General features: G+C 51.1%; 1 protein-coding gene across 9 annotated transcripts in view; it reads right to left on the reverse strand.

The window, feature by feature from the left end:
* The window catches only part of LOC142560944 (latrophilin Cirl-like), a 521,606-nt gene that overhangs the window by 426,029 nt on the left and 83,296 nt on the right, over positions 1-12,281 (reverse strand). For 8 of the 9 annotated variants that reach the window (XM_075673380.1, XM_075673375.1, XM_075673374.1 and 5 more), the window contains exon 2: positions 2,339-2,410. The exons of the other annotated variant lie outside the window; for it this stretch is intronic. In XM_075673380.1, coding sequence (XP_075529495.1) covers positions 2,339-2,410 — 72 coding nt within the window. The remainder of the gene's footprint in view (positions 1-2,338; positions 2,411-12,281) is intronic. 9 annotated transcript variants of the gene reach the window in all.

Consider the following 12,281-nt stretch of genomic DNA (forward strand, 5'->3'; position numbering starts at 1 on the left):
CGGGGTGCCCGCTAGAGGGAGAGAGAGCCACGGATACGCCGTATTGCTGATGAGTGGGACGTGCGCAAACGAGCAGGCATCTCGCGAGGGAGCGAACTGGGACCACCGCGGTGGCCCGAGTCGCGGACACTCCGCCGCGATTCCGGAGGAGACGCGGGAGAGTCGCACTGAGGACGGGTGAGCACGACCGAGAGTCGAGTTGGCGAGGGCGAACACAAGGGTGCGAGATGCCTCGAGAGACCCCGTGCCTGTATGCGAGGGTTATGCAGCAGCCGCAGTGGCTGGAGGACCAGCGAGGCAGGGTGCCGAACTGCGTGCGCGAAGATGAGGCGCAAGATAGACTCGTCTCTAGCGCAGGCGAGCAAGAAGAGGCGCGCTAATCACTCGCCTCGTTGCTGCCTCGCCCGCCGCGCACGTGTGTGGGCGCTCTTTAACGAGCACAGCGCGTCTCCCCCGAGTCCATGAAAACGGCATGAGCGAGCACGGAGTGCGCGGGGCTTCGTGGTTAACGAGCACGGTCGTCCAGAGGCCTCCTCGGCCAGAAGTGCGGATTAAGGGACACGTGCGCACCAGCGAACCGCGCTGCTCGCGTTTGCATTTCTTGATTCCCCCCCCCCTTTTTTTTTTCTCACCCTTTCTGTAAAGGCGGAAGTGCCTACGCGGTGACTACTCCTACACATCCTCGTGAAATCGTCAAGCTAGTGCCACCCCCCTCCTCCTTCTCGCTCTCCTTGGTTTCTCTTCCCCTCCGAGTCACTCTGGTTGTAGCTGATGGAGGTACGGTGCATTAGACGGGGCGTTTCTGCCACTCTCGAAGCAGTAGCGATGCGGAACTCAATGCAGACTGGAGCCAGAGAAAGCGTGCTCGAGTCGAACGTGCTGTATGCTTCCAGAGCAGTCGGAGTACCCACGTGATCAAGTTCCTGTCGTACCTCGGTCGCGCTCCTAGGTTAGCGTGGGAGTGCCTGCGAGCGCTCTTACCTGGAGCGCGGCGCTATGGATGAAACAAGCGAATGCATTCCGAGCACTCGACTTCGGTCAGCCGAATGTAAGCCACACTGCGAGAGCGGTCTAGACTGCTCGAAAGCCACGTTCAGCCAAGTTCAGCCCAGCGAGTCTGGGAGCGCCATCTTGAGCAGCGATACGCCCATTATAGGGAGCGTGGTTACCTTGAGCAGCGATGCAGAAGATAAGCGGATCTATAGATGACAGCCCTTCCCCTTCGTTTCAACATTACGGCTGCTGCAACGACGACTCCGTTGCCGACGGCTGAGCCACGGTATACGGGCCACGTATCGTATACGTGAGCGTGCCTCGAGCACCGGAAGAAGGCGGCCACCGCTGTGTACCAGCCGTCCGCGGTGGGACTCGTCGAGCGAGGAACGAGAGAGTTTCACACTAGGAGGACGCACGCGATCGGGCCGGCTAAAGCGCTTACCTCGAGGCGCAACGAAGACGTCATCCCTTTCGAAGGCGACGACCGGGTCGAGATTATGCCGACTGCGCTGTGCTCTCGAGTCTCTCGTTGCCGAGCGCGCAACTTTTCGACGATAAGCCGAGTCCGCTGTTGAGAAGACCCCTTACGACGGGGTAGTCTCACAAGCGCCCAAAGTGCAGTTTCATCGCGAGTGTCAGACCAACAATATCATTATGCAAATTAGAAGTGAGGCGTGCAGACAGGACACAAGAGTAGAGAAGTGGACAACACGAACGCCGACTATCAATTATCAACAATATCAGCTGAGACGCCATCACTTGTCACAGCGTCACGTCAGCGTATTCTGTTAGCTGATTAACACGGCGTCCATGACAGGTGCAACAAAGAATAGGAGACGGCTGGTACCCTCGCGATGCAGTGCAGCACAGAACCACGAAGTAATGCCGTCGCGCAAGGGACAATTGCAAGGTAGAGTCCCGTGCGCGCTATCCTGCGTATATTACGGGCACTAAGTATTAGAGTTTTCTTTTTATTGCGCCAAGCCCATTAATGCCCTTTAGGAAACTGAATTCGAGCATAACGATCACTGCACAGTTAATTTGATCTTATGGACAGGCACAGGAGATTTGCAATATGCCAACTTCTTAGAGCACGGGACGCAGTAATGCTTATTCACGGTCGCCAGGCGGAGCGAAACACGGCCGCTCTCGCTTGGCGTCTTTCGGCGCGTCAGCCGGCTTCTCTCTCGCACCTCTCCGGGGTCGTCGCGCACCGTGAAGTGCGAGGGACAGCGAGTTGCCTGAAGATGTCGCAATCTCCATTTCTTTGGAAGCGCCCCCTACAGTCGCATCATCGTTTGCATCATTAACCACCCCGTGCAAGAACCAACGAGCCACTTACAGCGCTGACGTCCAGGGCAGTCCTTGGCCGGGAACTGTTTGCAGCGCCTGGCAACCCGCACAAGTCGTCGAACTGCGCAGAGCACGCAAGGAATAAACAATCACACAAAGGCGAAACCCGATAGCGCCTTCAAAGCTCCATTATTGACAAAAAGCAATCATCGTCATCATCATTTATTATTCCCTTAAAGGCCCCTGCTTAGGGTACTACATAAGGGGGCAGGGGGGGGGGGGGGCTAGTATATTTACAGAATACACAAAAATTGGTCAGTAATATAAAGTGGGGAAAACGTGAGAAGTTATTGAATGAATAAAAACCAGGACATCCATGGCCAAACAGGGATCACTAAGACATACTAGGAAAAGAACATTGCCCAGCATACACGTATACACACGGCGGAGCGAAATACAATTAAGAGCGCTTGGTACAGAGAAGCAAAACAGAAGAACAAAGCATGATTGAAACGAACAAAAACAAAGGTAAACTGTAGTTATACAAGGATTACATAGATTGTGTGGATAATAAATAACGAAATTTTACGTGACCACGTTCTCGGACGATCAATTCGCGAAGTGTATTCCATTCCGCTGAAGTAGGAGGCAGGAACGAGTCGTTAAACGCGTTAGTAAAACCGTGAAGCCGCTGAACGCTCAATCAATTGAAAAAGACGACGACCAAGTGCGGATCGGCGGGAGAAGGAGCGTTCCACGTAAATGCAGAACTGTGCACTATATTGTGCGAAATAAACAGAATAGGGCAATTCGGCGTCGGTATGCTAAAGAAGTTAAGTTCTGTATTTCACTGATACATATAAATCGTGCTGCGCGGTTTTGGACTGCTTCAATGGTGTTAACGACGTAAATTTGATGGGGATTCCAAATACACGCAGCATATTGAAGCATTGTGCGTACATATGTTTCGTAGGCCAGTTGTGTAACAGAGGGTAGTAAAAATAGATTTTTTTCTGATGACTGCCTGTGACCGCGACGCGTCTGCTGCAACCTACATAATGTGTTCTGCCGAGATTAGTTCTGTAATAATTAAGACGTCAGTGTAGTTATATTCGTGTACTTGCGAAAAGGTGTCGAGTGCAACGAGTACAAGTGGAGTTAAAGTGTTTTCGAGACAAGTGCATAAGTTTACATTTCGAAACTTTAAGCTTCATCGTCCACTTCGAGCACCAGTTTTCAATTAGGGTTGTCCTTCTGCAGATGTACGTGATCTTGGTAGTTATTGATGCGGCGGTAAAGTACTCAGTCATCGGCGAATAGAGGGATTGTAGATGAAATTCGGTTAGGTATGTCGTTGAAAAACATTATGAAAAGAAGCGGGCCAAGAAACGAGCCTTGGGGGACACCGGATGTTACTTTCGTCGTTGAAGAATGCTCACATCCTATAACAGAAAACTGCTCTCGGTCTCTTAAGAAGCAGTTTATCCACGATAAGATTAATGGGTAGTGACTGAATGCGCCGGGTTTATAGATACGTCTTTTGTGAGCGACGCGATCACTTGCTTGCGAGAAATCGATGTAAATGACGTAAGTCTGAAACAAAGATATGAAGTTAAGGAGAAGGTCAGTAGTAACTTCAAAAAGCGTTTGGTATCGCTTGGTTTCTGTTTTTATCTGTGTACGAACCGCAAGCCCACTCCCACATGAACGAGTGATGGGTTTCGTCCACGGACGGTTCCACGTCCAAAAAAACCCTCCTGCGCGAGAGACAGCTCTTCACAAGCTGGACTCCTTAGGCGTGCCGCAGACGCTCGGGGTGCGAGCGCCCCCTGCAGCGTCGGCCCACGGTTCTAAGCCTCGCGCTCGGCGGTGAGGCAGCCAGCGCTGCGGTCAAAACCTCGCTCGTGGCGCGACTGAGACGCACTCGAGGTGCTGCGACATTTGAGACACCGCAGCAGTACGGGGCGGTACTCTCTCAAGACTACGCTGGTGGCTGCGCTTCTGAACACATTGGGAACTGTCCACGTGCCAATGCATTTCACACGTATTCCACATTTACACGTGAATACACGTGGAACACACGCGGGAACCAATGTTTCGAAAGCTTGTGGAAGGTGACTTTCTCAAAACTCGATCAACCACGATGAAGCCAGCCGCAGTCGACAAAGCACTGCCACACGCGAACACTATGCCAGTCGCACTTCCTGTATCGCCATTTCTTAAAAGGAGAGGCCTCCCCTGAGCACCTGCACGGCTCCGGTAGGCCTAAAATAAACACGATGGTTCCAACACGTATTACGTGCAGGAAGTAGCTTTTCGCCTAAAGACTTTGTTTGGGATGAGTGAGATAAACTGTATTAAAAAGCAGCAAGAAAAGGCGGTCGCTGAAATGCAGAAAAACACGAAAGATCTGATATCACATCTATCCTCAAAGGTAAAGATAACGAAAGATAAGCGCGAGAGCTCAATAATTGTAACGCGCATTTCACTTGGCAAGATATGTACGACCTGTCGACGACCTTTAGCCCCAAGGATCAGAACCAACGATAGGCGCGCCTACCGAGAGCCTTCGAAGGGAAACTGCGATGCCATGAGACAATGCATCACGCTGACAGGGTGGGCTGCTTCTAAGGAGAAGCGAAAGATGTTTGTGTGGTTCGGACATTATAAAAAAAAAGGGGGGGGGGGAAGGCACGTCGCGGCGATTGGCGCAGCAGCCTCTTCGAAGAAAGCGGAACAAGGGAAATCTTAAATCAATTGCCGTCGTTAAAACAGCAGCTTCCCTACACGGAGTTCTTCCGTCGGTTTTCTTGCAGTTTTGCTAGAAGGCGCGGATTCTACGAGACTGGAACATTCTCGTACTGTTTCTTCACGCAGTGTCTTACGTCATCGTCAGGACGACTCAAGAAAAAGGCACAGAACGGGAACGAAAGCACAAACAAGCGCTCGTGGCTCATCACTCGCCGGTGCTACACTCGCATTTAGGTTTTAAGGCGGCCCATTGTCTCAGGAGAGACAGAGGGAAAAGGAAACATAAGCAGGAACGTCGCCCGACGAGATTTCCGAGCGAGCGGATTTACGGTAACACCCGGGGGGGGGGGGGGGGGAGACGAAGCAGCACCACGGTATCCTTTAGGAGGAAACAGAAAATGGCCCGGCCAAGCCCGCACACAGACAGACACGGGTGGAAACAACGCCATGCCGACAAAAAGTGACGTAGTAGTTGGAAGAAAAGCTCCGGCGGCGTCTGGCACTAACTGACCCCATTTTCCGGAATCCTCTCGGGAAATCAGCGGAAACCGACCACGAAACAAGTCCCGATTTCTCCTCACCGTGCGGGGCGGCCAAGCGGCTTCTCGTCCGCCCGGCGGTGCGTGTTAGAGCCCCTTTAAGTCCGCCACGGCGCGCGACACCTCCCCCCTCTCCTCTGGTGCAGACGGCAGCAGCCACCGTTCTTTGCAGCCGTTCCTCCTCACGCGGAGTTCGATGCGGCAACGGCGCAAAGTCGCGACAAAATCGTCTCCCCCATTGGTGCACGCAAACCGTCCTAGACGACATATATTACGCGCTTGCTACGCTCGTAACTAATCCGCTCAGCAAGTTGTTAGGCATTCTATTTCTTGCATAATTTCTTCCACGCAAATAAAAAGAAAGAAAAAGAAAGTTAGTTCGAAAAAAAATTTCGGCACTGCGAAAGAAGAAAGAGGAAACATCAGTCAGCACAACTTGATTAAACGTAGCAAATAGCTCCTCTTTGAAAGTCATACGATCCAGAAGGTCTTCATTTGTAGGCGACAGACAAAGCTTCGGTTTATAAAAGTATAAAACAAGCTTGCGAAATCGCGATAAGCGCCTATCGCGGGCTTAAATATGGCGACACCTCGTTTCCCATTATTCCTGGCGAAGCTAAAGAATTCCGCCGCCATCGATCGGCTCGTTTAGCCGAGGACTCGAGATTAATGGATGTCCCACCTCTGCCACAAACGACCGCACCTGTCCCCTCGGAGGGGGGGGGGGGGGAGCGGCAATTAACGAGCTCCGCTGCGAAATGCGAAGAGGAAACGGCTCGTGAATCCGCGCTGCCCTTCCCAGCCACGTATGTGGCTATCACGTGGCGCCCCGCGGTTCCAGCTATAAGGTCTCGCGATGCTCCTGCAAGCACGCTGGCCGAGAGCAGCCGCGTTTACCGCAGCGCCAGCCCACGGAGCCCCCGAGTCCGGCTCTGCGAGTCGCTCGCCGAGCTTTCGCAGCTCTCGCCCGAGGGACGACTTGCGGGAGCGTCGTCTCTGACGTTTCCGCCAAGGTTGTCCTTCCAGGTATTCGCTTACGCCGAAAGGCCTGTTTGCCGCAACAAGGACGCACGCAAAAGGGAAGGCACACGGACGGCGACACCGGCAGCATCGATGTGCTTGTTGCGCGTGCGTCCATTTTGCGGCAAGGACGTCTTTCAGCAAACATAGCCAAGAAGCAGTCATCTCGATTCACTTATACTAGGCGCGTTTTCTGAATACGGAATATTTCTTCACGAAGAACATTTATGTTCAACAAAAACTTGCTGGTCGCGCCAGTGCTTTATGGTAGTATGGTAACAATATCTACATGAAGTTTTACTTATTGTGTAATATAGTTGCTATTTATTTATTTATTTATTTATTAAACTGTGCCGAGGCACATCGCGGTAGAGAGTTTCCGAGCTGCCGAACGCGCGAGGAAACCGTATTTCCCGGTGGTTCTCCAAGGAACTGCTCGGTTCATGCTTTCATAGGATTCTGCAGACGAATCGGAAAACACGGAAAACGAAGTTTGGTTCGCCACGTGAAACATCATAGAATTCAGTGGTCAGAAACCCCGGCCCGAGAGTGGACGGTCCAACGTGCTGAGTCTGGATGCATGCTTCATCCGCATGAGGATCCACCCAGAGGCGTTATTCATAATTTGGACACTTTGGAGCGCTTAGACGACCGTCCTTTCACAGAAGAGAAGATCTTGGGGCGCGTGGACTCGTGCGTCGGCTGTGTGCATGGCCACAATTAAAGACGCTGATGCGTTTCTTGAAGTGCACCAGTCTGTATGACCGGCGGTGACTGACTCAGTGATGAACGCTTGCGTGTGCAACAGTGCAAACTGTCAACTCTCCTCTCTCATTCCCCTTTCCCCAGTGCAGGGCAGCCTACCGTGATCAGTCGTGGTTAACTTCGCTGCCTTGCCCTTATGACTGCCCCCCTCTCTCTCTATCATAAATTGGACAGACTGTGCCGCACTTAGCCGATGATGGATGGATGTAAAACTTTATTTGGTCCTGCAAGTAGTGATAATCGACCACTAAGCGGGCCGCTCCCACGTCGGGACCGGAAGGCCAAGCCTCACGGCCATGTCGTGAGCCTTCAGGACAGCCCAGAATTGTTCATCCAGGTCAGGGCTGCGAAGTGAAGCCTCCCACCTGGACGCATCCTTGATCGCCGAGTCTTTGATCGCATCTTTGATCGCCGAGGATGACAATAATTCCTCAGGAGGAGTCCCCTTGTCGTAAACACCGGCGTGCACGAAGTAAGTAGCCTACGAAAACACGTGAAGTGCTACAGGTTGCGGTTGCGCAAACAAACAAACAAACAAACAAACAAACAAACAAACAAACAAACAAAACAAAACAAAACAAATGGTGTGACACATTTGTGGCATGCAGTTTTCAGCCCTGCGTGACAAGCGATTTTACATGTGTAAAACAGCCTTTGGCGCAGCCTTCCGCTGCGCACTGAACGGTAAATGATTTCGAAGTGGCCGGCACTGAAGAAAACTCTTCGATGGTTTATTCATTTATTTATTTGCTCTCAAGGTAAGGTCAAGGCATCACAGAGAGAAGTCGGTAGAACATACAAAGTAGGAAAAATAGGAAATGCAAATACAATTACACAACGATTCCAGTGGTGGCGCTTCTTAAGGTATCCGTATACGCGATCAAAGCAATGGCGCGGGAATGTGGTTCCAGTCAGAGCTTGTGGTGGGAGTGGAAAGCAGAAATTGCTTCGGCAAATGAGGTGCACCAATTTTCTATGGGTGGTCGTCGCGTTGGGAAATAAACACGGGTGACAAGTGAGTCACGTAGAACAGGGTTAAAATGATAAATTTCATGGGAAGGACAGAGATAGGAAATTTTACGACGAAGTGACGGATCAAGCAAACTGAGAGATTAGGGCGACACTAGCTGTGCGTGAATATTTCGACATAATAAAGCGTGCAGAACGACTTTGTATTGCTCCTACATAAAGAACGAGCGAATTATCATGGAATTCTCCCAACTAAGACACGCACATGCCACTCTAAGGCGCAGCAATGTCTTATAAAGTAGGAGTCCTAAAGTGCTATGGGCGAGGGTGAAATTACGCTGCAGGCAACAAGGCGATCGATTTGCTCTACTGGCGAGTTGTTCTGTGTGCACTTGCCACGAGAGGTTCTCAGTCATGTGGACGCCCAAGTATTTGTACGAGCAAACTTGAGACAGCACATCGTTATTAAGAGAATAGTTACAAGGTGGAAAAGTACTAACATGCCGCGAAATTCTCATTACCTTGCATTTGGTTGCATTCAGTTTCATCAGCCAAATATCGCACCATGCAGAATCCATATGCACGGCCGACTGAAGGATGACATTACCAGTGGTGGTTAATTTTTTATGGTAAATTGCCCAATCATCAGCGAGCAACTTCATAGTGGAGGAAACGTTATTGGGTAGGCCATTTAGGTGTATTATAAGGAATAGTTAAGGGGCCAAAACGGACCCTTGAGGGACGCCAAATATTAGAATTAAGTCCGTTAACTGACGCGAACTCTGTGGGAGAATACAAAAAGCATTCAATCCACGGTAAAATATTAGTATCGAAATTAAGTGCGCCAACTTTCAGGAGTAAAATCTTACGGCAAACATAGCCGAAAGATTTAGCAGAATCGATGAAGACGCAGTCGATAAATGAGCAACAGCGACGTTTAGAATATAAGTCGTGGGTAAAGGAACAGAGCTGCGTTTCGCACCAACCACAACTTTCTTTTTTTTTTTTATCCTACTGCCTTCCTTTTTCGAGTCTGCTGTTTCTCTCATTTATCCTTTAATGTCCGTAGGAATGATACTGGACACGAGCCTGCAAGACGACGACATGTGACTACTGTGGGACACCTGGCGCTCTGAAGACTTGTGCTTTACGAGTATCAGGAGGTGCACGGACGGAGAATATTTAATGCAGAACATTCATAGCGCACCTTTCGCAATGTTAAACGGTATACGGCCGGGCAGCGAATCGACCATTTAACATAAAACTGGTTTCTACACGATGGTGGTCGTGATGGTGATGATGATGATCTAGAAAATTAACTTGAGCAGACGACGTGTTCTTTATTCTTAACCACGCATCTGTGCCACCCTGAATTCCAAGTTCTTCGCACATTTCGGCAATACATGACAAGTCACGAGTGCCACGGCACCGGAGAGAGAGGCGAGACTACGCAGGCCTGACTGGGTTGCTGGCGTCAGGAGTACAACAAGGTGCAGCACGGGGAATATGCAAGCGGCGAAAATGCACGTGGAAATGCGTGCACGATAAAAGATGTAGTGCTCGCCGTTGGTGTATGTAGTAGGTGCCCGTTGAACAATAAATTCGAGATAAGTTCATTATTCTTCGATGCAGTACACTTTTAACAAAATTACAAACAGTAATTTGCGGCAGTGACAACGCGAAGCAGAAAAGTAATAAGAATAAAAGCGAAAATTCCTGCTTCGCATAAAATTGCGAATCAGGCAACCGGGAGAAAATATCGCTACGAACAACTACTACTTACGTAAGAAATACAGTTTCGACTTTTGTATCCAACAAGTGCGCCTCTTCTCTCCGGCTGGGAATGTGCGATTGTTGTAAGCAAGACCGCCCTTCGCGGCGAGCCGTTTCGCGTATGTCGTGGGCGAGCCTGTGCAGCGCCAGTGTGAGAAGTCGAGCGCACCGCCACCTGTGGAGCCACTCGGCTGTGCGCGGTGGCGTTTCCTCGGTCGGTAGGCTGCCTTCACGCTGCCTAATGCGCGGGCCCATCAATAACCTCGTCGCCGCCCCAGCGAATGGATCGCCAGCTCCCGCCGTCCGGCCGACCCTCGTCGGGGGGCGAAGGGCCCGCGGTTCCTTCGTTCAAGGCTCGACGCCCCGCTGCGACGCCGGCTCCGCCGTCTGCTGCCGACCCGCGGCCGCAAATGGCGGCGACGGACAGACGGCAGACCGCCGCTGGCTGAGAAGCCACGAGCCGACCTCACCTGGCCGCACAGCGTCGTGACAACGAATGCAGGCATCGACGGCGTTAGTGAAGGTTTAGCGATGCGCCGACTGTGTGTGCTTTTCAATTAATGACTTTTGCCTTCTTCCTATTCTTACTTACTCTGTAGCAGTCCTGAAATCTTATCTGTAATTATTACTTGGGATAATCCCCCGTACTGGTCTGAGCCACGGCTTAAATGGGCGATCACTGCTGGGACGGTGTTCCAACTACGCGCGGTTTCGACATATTGGCGCGACCCAAGTCAACTCCTGCTGGGACGCCCTTTTGCGGATACGAAACGTATCTTGCATGACGGGCACATTGCGCCTGCTGACGTAAGCGTCCGTGGCCTCGTGGTTAGAGTATCGAGCACCTGTGCCAGAGGTCGTTCGCGTCCGAATGCGGCCGTCGGACACTTTTTATTCATGTATAGTCAGTTGCGTATATCTGTACTTACATATACATCCGGAACATCGCACGCACGCCGACGGCAAAACATGGCCTGGAGTGTCGATTGTTGTCGCAGTAAAAATAAAACATATGCCGATCAAGGTGAGAACAACAGTTGTGAGTCATCGCTCGTCTTGTGTCCCTTCACTCCGTCGTTTTTTTGTTCGCGCTGTTACCATTACGAGCGACTTGAAATCTAGACGCGTCGACCCCCACCTCGAAGGCTGGCTCGCAAAGAAAAGCTAAGCAGGACGGGTGCGACGTTCCATGCAGCTGAGACAGCTGGAACGCCGCGCGCGCCCTCGCCAGTGAAAGACATCTGAGTCGGCGTCTCGACCTTGAGTCGCTTCTTATCCAGCCACGAACTCTGAATCGAAACGACAGATGTCTTAACCCGATCTACGCACGCACCGTACGCCATGTACGCAATCATATATAGCCTTTCACCATTCCTGCTTACCACGTTATTGTGAACAAGGCGTGGAAGTCGAAACATGTTTTTTTTTTTTTTACTTATAGGCTTTTACGTGCAAAAACCACCATATGATTATGAAGCATGCCGTAGCGGAGGATTCCGGATTAATTTTCAGCACTTGGGGTTCCTTAAAGGGCCCTAAAACTGTTCGGACAAATTTTGTAGACGCGTAGGGTACAGCTAAAGTTAATCATTCGCACCACAATTTGTGTGAAACACCTCATATTAAGAGAGCCACGGACGATTACAAGTTACCCTCCTCCATAGTCATGCATTTTCTCCTCAACTCGTTCGACGAATGATCGGGGCTAAGCTCCGCCTTCCCTGGCTCAGCGTCATGATGGCACGCCGTGTCGTCGACTTCCGTTTCTCTAAAAGCGAGTGCGCGAAGCCTCTCCAAACTCTCCGCCGGAAGCTTGGCAGCCGACCCCAAGCGAGAGCTATCGAAGCAGCGTGCGTTGCGAGCATTCTGTCGCAGCGCCCAACGACTCTGGTATTCCGGTAACCACAGGCGAGCTGGGCGTTTCGACGGAACGGTGGTAGCGTAAACTCAAGCTGATGAAGGAACTTTAGCGTAGGCGATACGTGAGCGGCCTGATCGGTCTGCACGGTCCAGCCACCTGTTGGCGCAGAGCTTAACCAGCCAGACAAAGCGCTAATGAGAGCAGCATTCCGGGCAAGTTGGTAATCCATTACTCAAATTATATTGCGCAACAAAAAACGACACGGACGTAAGATAGTACGACACACCAAGCGCAATGTGTCGTCCGCAATGTGT

This window comes from Dermacentor variabilis, chromosome 10 (genome assembly GCF_050947875.1).
Source record: "Dermacentor variabilis isolate Ectoservices chromosome 10, ASM5094787v1, whole genome shotgun sequence".
NCBI lineage: Eukaryota > Metazoa > Arthropoda > Arachnida > Ixodida > Ixodidae > Dermacentor > Dermacentor variabilis.